We start from the raw sequence: 8,496 nt of genomic DNA, 5'->3' as shown, positions 1-8,496 counted from the left end.
GTGCCCAAAGAACCGCACCAAAATCAATGTCAACTCCAAGTAGATACCATATAAGAGGGTCATGAATAATTTGCTAGCGCAATCTGAACCAGTTACCCTTTCAGAAAAGGCCTTAAATAACAAGGTAAAGAGACCGTTCCATTGAGGAGGAAGATTAGGTTTTCTGACCTTTGAAATAGTGGTTAGGGTTTCTTTGTACCCCATTTGGTAGAACATCTCTATAATGGAAGAGTTAGAGACTGATTCAGGATCCACCATATCATCACGTTCAGCAAGCCATAACAAAGAACAAAACGTGGTTTTGGAGATGGAGGTCTTCTTGTCGTGAATCTCGAAGGTAATTATTTGTTCTTCCTTGATGTAGCATGCAGATGAATAAGCCTTTGATAAAAGCGACATAGGAACATTCTCCATTTTAATCCAAAGCTTGCACCGGAGTGGAGTACTTCAAACACTCGTTGATGGGAAGAAGAAAGCTATCATACTTGAAAGGATTTAGATCGAGAATCAAGTTCTGATTTGGCTTGATGTTGAGAAACTATGATTGTGCTGATTGTTCTTGAACGAAAGATGAGGCTGCCATTGATGCTTTTTGGAGAAGGAGATGAACAGTAGAGAGAATAATTGCTTGAGGGTTTTTGAAATTGTTTGACAATGGTAAGAATGAATCGTTGAAAAAACCTTTTATACCCTTAGCCAGGAGAGAGAGAAAAATTAAACGACGTTTGCGTTCTAATCTCTGAAACGTCGCCTGAAAAAGCACGATTTGACAGCTGTTACTTCTGAAAATGGTGTCAGACGGCAATATAGTAGGTTTCATTTCAAATTTCACGCACCTAGTGAAATTCTTATCCACTAGAGATTGTCGCGTCACCATCACCCTTTCGTTTTCCATGAGCATTCACAGCAAAACATTATCAATTGATCTGCGAAACTCAAAGTAATCATGAGTACCATGAACTTAGACTTTGGAAAATCATAGCGATATTCGTGCAAGAGTGTGCCAAAGATAAAGAAATAAATCAACAAATTCTAAGGGATTCTAGTGATGTCAGTTAAGACACGAAACAGTTGGATCTCGGGCATAGATGTCTTCCTTCGAAGTCAAGAGAGACCAAGAAGTGTCTATGTGGTTTCCCGTTGAATTACGATCAATTTTTTGATAAGAAACAGTGAAAGGCATCTTTTCTTAAGGCTCAATGGGGTGGCTAATGCTCCAATCAAACTCTGAAACTTGATATAAGTCCGAACGTTCGAATAGAGTACTTGTTTGACCAGTATAGTCAATTGAACAAGTAAGCTTTGGAATTATTTTGAGTGACATGGATTCGCTTTGAAATCTCAAAAAAATAAAAATTGGATCTACTGGGAAGAAATGTCTTAGATCTAGAGCATTTCATTAAGATCTCGCAAAAGAAAAAGAAATTTCTTGGTACATACCACGAAAGTGGAGTTTTGTTAATTCCTTGGTGAATAGTCTAGAACATGTATATTATTCACCGTCAATTCGTATAAGTTTGTTGGATTTTGGGTTTCACTCAATTCGTTGTGATAACGAATTGAAGATCATAAACATAGAAGTTGTGTAACCATAAACCTCAGTGGTAATATCTGAGAGTCTCAAGGGATACATTGGTGAATGCGAAAGTAGTTGAGAAAAGTATGAGGTGGTTCCAAAGAAAATAGTGTACCTCTGCTATGCGAAAGTGACCAAGCAACTAACTCTTTACTCAATGTGAGAAGAACGAGGTAGCTCATGACATATGTGAATTCGCAGCCTAATTAGGAAGAAACGATTGGTATTATCGATTCATTAAGGCTTCAACATAGAGTCTAGGAGGCTTCAGACAACATGCAGCAGCATGCTTCTACGGATACTTAGCTAGTTCATAGATAAAGAAATTTATACTTGCCCCATCATTCGTGATTGAAAAGTAGAGATTTTGCCTTCAAATCTGCACATTTAACTAATGAAAGAAATAAGAAAAAAAGAAAAGAAAATATTTTTGAATTTTGAGTTTTTTTTTGAAAAAGAAATAAAAACAGAAAGAAGTAATATATATATATATATATATATATATATATATATATATATATTGGATTTTTGATTTTTCTAAAAAAGGAATAAAAACAAAAATAAGTAAAATGTTTTTGTAATTTGATATTCTGAAAAGAAAATAAAAATAGAAATATACAACAAACATAAGGATACACGAAGCTCCGAACCATAAATGAATAGTGAACTGCGAACCATTACGAGCGTTTGCATCCATTCGTAGGACAAATGATGACTGCGAACTACTGCGAGCGTTCGCACCAATTCGCAAGTTACTAAAATTTCTATTTATGCGAAGGTGGTTTCAGAACTGACTCGGCTTCTATCATTTCCAAGCCTTGAAGAATACGATTGAAGGTAGGTTCAGGTAAGGCTTTCGTGAAGATGTCTGCCAACTGATCAGCAGATCTTACAAAATGTATCTCAACATTACCATCTTCCACGTGATCTTTGATGAAATGATACCTCAACGCAATGTGTTTCGTCTTTGAGTGTCGTACTGGGTTATGACAAATGTGAATGGCACTTTCAGAGTCGTAGTATAAGGGGATTCGCTTCATCTTAATGCCATAGTCACGAAGTTGGCTTTGAATCCAAATGACCTGTGAAGTGCAGGAGGCAGCAGCAATGTAATTTGCTTTACCTGTTGAGAGGGATACACAAGTTTTCTTTTTTGATTGCCAACTCACGAGCTTGCCATCAAAAAATTAGCATCCTCCCATTGTACTCTTTCAATCCAGGCCGCACCCTCCCAGATCAGCATCCGAAAAAGCTTGTACGAAGAAACCTGAGCTTGATGGATACCATATGCCTAGTGAGGAGGTTCGTTTTAAGTACCTGAAAATGTTCTTGACCACTACCATGTGGGGTTTGCGAGGATTCGCTTGGAACCTAGCACAATAACAAACGGAAAACATAATGTCTGGTCGACTGGCTGTCAAATACATCAATGATCCTATCATCTGACGATAAAGGGTCATATCAACAGCTGGTTTTTTCAGAGATAGGGTTAGTTTCGTTCTGAATGCCATTGGAACCATCATTTTTGAGTCTCCCACCATTCCGAACTTAGCGAGCAAGGTCTTTGCGTAGGCCTCCTGGTTGATAAAGATACCTTCTTGACTCTGTCTTATGTTCAAACCAAGGAAAAAGTTAATTGGACCCATGGAGCTCATCTCAAATTTAGTTTCCATCAACTTTCATAATTCAGCTGTTAAGTTGGGGTTAGTAGATCCGAAGATGATGTCATCAATATAAATTTGGACGATCATCAAGTGGTCAGCATCTTTCTTGCGAAAGAAAAGAAGGTTGGGTCAACCGATCCCTATTTAAATTTTGCCTGTTTTAGAAAGTGAGTTAGAGTTTCATACCAGGCTCTTGGAGCTTGCTTTAGACCATAGACCGCTTTGTCCAGAATATAGCAGTGGTTGGGATACTTCTCGTTTATAAAGCCTGGTGGTTGCTCCACATAAATTGTCTCCTCTAGCTCTCCATTAAAAAAGGCACATTTGACGTCCATTTGATAAACCTCAAAACTGTTATGTGCTGCATAAGCCAAAAAGATGCGAACTGACTCTAGCCTAGGAACAGGTGCGAAGGTCTCTTCGTAGTCAATGTCTTCTTCTTGATAATACCCCTTTACAACTAGTCGCACTTTGTTTCGTATAACGTTTCCCTCTTTATCAAGCTTGTTGCGAAACACCCACTTTAACCCTACAACAGATGCATCCTTTAGAGTAGGAATCAGTCTCCAGACTTTGTTTCGTTCGAATTTATTGAGCTCCTTTTGCATTGATTTTACCCAGTCCAAATGGTCCAGAGCAATCTGAACATTTTTTGGTTCGACTTTGGAGATGAACGAATTAAACATGCAATATTCCACTTTGGAGAATAAAGCAGTTTGCTTCGCCTTTTGTTGTGCTCTCGTAAGAACTCCTGAAGACGATTCGCCTATAACCTGCGTTTTTGGATGATCTCTAGTCCATTTAGTAAGAGGAGGATAATTAGGATCATAAGATGAATCCAATTCAACATTTATGTCCACAAATTCTGAATGTATATCCGAATCATCATTCGTATTATCTTTCTCCCCCTCGAATGATGTGAATGTCTCTTCTTCAGGTGTCGGATTCTCCCCCTAGAGTGGACTTTCATGGGTCTTTTGTGGAGTAGAGTGCTCCCCCTGAAAACTTGCATTGGAAGTTGATTCAGAACTTTCCCCCTAGAATGTAGTGTTCGTGTCATGAGGTTCATTCGCACTTGGTGGCTCTTTGTGCATATCTTTCGCAGCGTCGTCAATTATTTTCTTCAATTCATCGACCTTGTTGTCAGCTGCTTTTGATTCAGATGATATAGCCTTCTCTGGCTCATCAAATAGTAGTATGAATTCCTCGTAATGAGTAGAGAGTGGAATCGTAGCTGGACTTGGTTTAGGAAAGATCTCCTTCAATGGACTATCATTCGTCTGAGTCCTCTTCAAGTAATTGTCTTCGGACGTGACATTGTAGGTTTCTTCCATCTTTTTAGATCATTTGTTGAGAACCCTATATTCCTTGGAGATCAGCGAATATCCCAAGAATATACCTTCGTCAGCCTTCGCATCGAATTTGTTCCATTGTTCCTTTGAGTTGAAGATAAAACACCTGGAACCAAATAAATGGAAAAACTTAACATTAGGCTTGCGGTTATTTATTATTTCATAAGGAGTGATAGAAAATCGCTTTTTGAGAATATATCTGTTTTGGGTGAAGCACGCAGTTGCAATTGCATCCGCCTAGAAATAGAGAGGCAGATTTGCGAAAGACAGCATAGTTCTCGCAGCTTCGCACAAGGAGCGGTTTCGCCTTTCAACGACCCCGTTCTGTTGTGGAGTGTAAGGAGCATAAAAGTTGTGTGATATACCTTTCTCAGTAAGGAATTATTCAAACGGTTGGTTTTTGTATTCTAAACCATTGTCACTACGAACATTGCGAACCAGCTTTCGTAATTGTAGCTCAGTCTGCTTTATGAAATCCTTGAGCTTTGGCGTTGCATCAAATTTCTGCTTAAGAAAATACACCCAAGTGAAATGTGAAAAATCATCGACTATAACTAGAATGTACTTATTGCCACAAACGCTTTTAATTGCTGAAGGACCATAAAGGTCGATGTGTAATAGTTCTAGTGGTTTAATGACTTACGTATTCACTATGGTTGGATGACTTTTCCTGCTTTGCTTCCCCAATTTGCAGGTTGAACAAAGATGATCCTTATCGTATTTCAGTAGAGGAAGCCCTCGCATATGATCACCAAGAACAAGCTTGTTGATGTCTTTGAAGTTAAGGTGCAAAAGTCTTTTATGCCATAGCCAGCTATCGTCTGAGTGGGCTTTCGTTAGTAGGCAGATGGCAGGCTTCCCACGTATCGGATTTAGATTCAATAGATACATCTCGGCTTTGAGCTTCGACTTTAGAAGGACTTCTTTGGTCTTCTTTTCTATGATTTCACACCCTTCGTCGTCAATGGATACTTTTAATCCCGTCCCAACAACCAACTGCGAAACACTTATGAGATTGTGTTGCAGGCCCTCTACGTATGCCACTTTACGAATTGAAAACTCTCCGTTCGTTATCATCCCATAAACTTTAATCTTTCCAAGAGATTTATTTCCGTACTTCACATTACGACCATCTTTAAGTTCTCTAAATTCTCGCAGTTCTTCCTTCCACCTGTCATGTGACGTGAGCAACCACTGTCGATATACCATTCACTGTCAAACTGCTCGTCACGAATTACCTACAGAAATTAAGCAGATTTAGGAACCCAAAATTGCTTGGGTCCTTGTGAGCCTTTTTACAGAAAGAGGAAAAGTAAATGCAAGATCAACCATATAAGTGCGTTTAATTAATGTGGTGTTATCTTTCTTTGTTATTGTAAAAACTTTTATCCTATTATTTTTCAAGTTCGTATCTTTTGAAGATGATTGTTTTTGTGTGTTCTTGATTTGATTCTTTATGAACTCTTTTTCAACTTTCTTTGAATTAGTTTCAGACTTCTTGATTGGAACTTTATGATCTAAAACTAGCTTTCCTTTTCCTTTAACATCTTTCTGTAACATCCGGATTCCCAGGTATCTTATTTTAAGTATTTACCTTGAGTTTTAGGGAGGGACTCAGCGAGTAGGCGCTCAGACTCGCCGAGTAGAATTGCAAATTCTTGTCTGGATTAATGAGGGACTCGACGAGTCGATGCGTGGACTCGGCGAGTCCGCGCTGTAAAGTGAAACCCTAAATCTCAGGGCCTGAGCCCTATTTAAAGGCCTTTATGGCCTCCATTTGCGGCCACTTCACCCCTGAGAAACCCTAGAGAGCAGAGAGATCGTTTGTGGTGCAAGAGGAAGGCTAACTCACCATTTCTTGTGTGTTTTAGCAAGAAGGAAGGAAGTAGAACAAGCTAGGATGATTGTGGAGCTTGGATCTGTGTTGTTCACACTGAGATTCACGTTTTGAGGTACAAGTTCCTTCCCAATTCGTGTATTTGCTAGATTCCTTGAATCTAGGGTTTCCTTTGCACAATTTTGATCTTAGATTGTGAAGCACATGAGGTCCCTTTGGGTATAGATGATAGATCTGGACCTAGAGAGGTACAAAAGGTCCCAAGCTTCCAGCTTTATGAGCTTTCATGTGAGCCTTGAGAGTAAAACCCCATTTAAATGGTTATTCCTTCATTTTTGGTGTGATAAGCATTGCATGAACGTAAAGTTTGCACCTTTATGTGACTTTCGAGTGTTAGAAGGTTGGATCTACTGGTTGGTGAAGCAGATCTGACCTCAAGAGATATTTTGAGAGTTTTCATGGGAGGAACTCGCCGAGCCCATAAGGGACTCGACGAGTCGAGTCGGGTTGCCCCGCGACTCGCGAACTGTGACGACCCGTGGAGTATAGGGTTGACTCAGCGAGTCAAGTGAGGACAGGGATGAAGAGGACAAGCATGTACTCGCTGAGTCACTCTAGTGCACTCGGCGAGTCCGGTCAATGTTGACTGTTGACTTTTGTTGACTTTTAGGGTTTAGTCAGTGTTTGGACTTATGAGCCATTAGAGGGGTAGAATGGTCTTTTACCCTTCTTAGAGAACTTATAGAGAGGGGTTGGCCTAGCCTTTAGAAGTTGTATTAATTAGAGTAATTATTTATGTGATTAGGAGAAGGCTAGTGCAGTATTTCAGAGCTCGAGGTTTACCGAGTTACCCGAGGTGAGTCTTCTCACTATACTTTACCTAGAGTGGTAATTAGAGTTATGTGACAGAGTATCTTGTATGCTATTTATATGATTGTGATACACTGCATTATTTCTATGTGATTCATGCCGTGTATGTTCCAGAGTTACAGAGTTAGAACCGGAAGGTTCACAGAGTTAGGACCAGAGGGTCCACAGAGTTAGGACCGGAGGGTCCACAGAGTTATAGCCTCGAGTGGCTAATATATGTTATATGTGGTATTTTGGGGAACTCACTAAGCATTTATGCTTGCAGTGTCTTGTGTTATGTGTTTCAGGTACCAGTGAGGATCGCGGGAAGGCGCCGGCATGATCAGTACACACTATTGGAGTTTTACCCATTTTGATCTTGGGATATGTTTTTATGGAGTGGATATGTGATACATTGAGATTTGAGAATATTTATGAATGAAATTATATTTTTAAAAGTGAAAAATTGTTTTGAAATTTAGGGTGTTACAAGTTGGTATCAGAGCCTTGGTTTGAGGGATTCGGATGCACCTTCGAGCGCATTTGAACTCAAACTGAGGATTTGAGGAATTTTTCGTAATAAACCAAAATTTTTCTAAAAGAGTAAAAGGATTTTGAAAAGAGCAGAGCAGAGCAGTGTGTACGATCAGCCAGCGCCCGAACGGTGATTTCCCAAAATACCCTTACATTATGTGTTATGAGATATTATGTGGTATGTTATGTATGCTAGAGTAGGCTAGGTATTCATGGTTAGGACTAGAGTGGGTCTAATTTGTGATGCCTTAGCCTAGGAGTTATTGCTACTATGAGATACTTCGAGAGTAAGTAGGTAGCAGCGAGGAGCTTATGAGTGGTCTACCGGAGAGTAGCCTTAGTTTAGTGAGATATAGAGTACTTGTGATCTGGGATCCTAGGAGGAGGACTTGGGGTGAATACCGATGCGCTGTGAAAGGTAGTATAAGGGCCCGTACTACTGGAAACACCGGATCGGTGAGCAGTCCAAGTAAGAATCCTTAAGGTACTAAAGAGCAAGTAGGGTTGGGTATCGAGTGCGAGTATAATCGAGCGAGTCTCTGATTTCTTTTGTGTTATATTTCAGAGACATCATGGTTGGGACGCGCCACCACCCAGGAGGCAGTGGTACCAGTGGTACCAGTGATGAGGAGATCCGTAGGTTGATTGATGAGGAGGTGGCTGCTGCCATCCGAGCCGAGATAC

The 8,496-nt window shown here is 39.9% G+C and overlaps 1 protein-coding gene across 1 annotated transcript; it reads right to left on the bottom strand.

The window, feature by feature from the left end:
* Nucleotides 1-538: 538 nt before the first annotated feature.
* LOC145130362 (uncharacterized) lies at nt 539-4,574 on the bottom strand. Its single transcript, XM_079065176.1, has 5 exons — nt 4,316-4,574; nt 4,014-4,105; nt 3,493-3,881; nt 1,910-1,955; nt 539-751 (listed from the first exon to the last, which is right to left on the bottom strand). Exons 1-5 carry the CDS (start codon nt 4,572-4,574, stop codon nt 539-541), a joined length of 999 nt encoding a protein of 332 aa, XP_078921302.1.
* Between the last annotated feature and the right edge of the window lie 3,922 nt (nt 4,575-8,496).

The sequence above is a fragment of the Lactuca virosa genome, chromosome 8 (genome assembly GCF_052849685.1).
Source record: "Lactuca virosa cultivar CGN04683 chromosome 8, Lactuca_virosa_CGN04683_v6, whole genome shotgun sequence".
Lineage (NCBI taxonomy): Eukaryota > Viridiplantae > Streptophyta > Magnoliopsida > Asterales > Asteraceae > Lactuca > Lactuca virosa.
The sequence above is the reverse complement of the archived record's forward strand: the minus strand, read 5'-3'. Positions and strand labels throughout refer to the sequence as shown.

Coding starts and splice junctions, on each gene's coding strand:
- LOC145130362 (XM_079065176.1), bottom strand. CDS start 4,574: ATGGAAGAAACCTACAATGTCACGTCCGAAGACAATTACTTGAAGAGG. Junction 3,882..4,013: donor GAGATCATCCAAAAACGCAG/GTTATAGGCGAA, acceptor AAAAATGTTCAG/ATTGCTCTGGACCATTTGGA. Junction 1,956..3,492: donor CCAGGCTTTATAAACGAGAA/GTATCCCAACCA, acceptor TTAAATGTGCAG/ATTTGAAGGCAAAATCTCTA.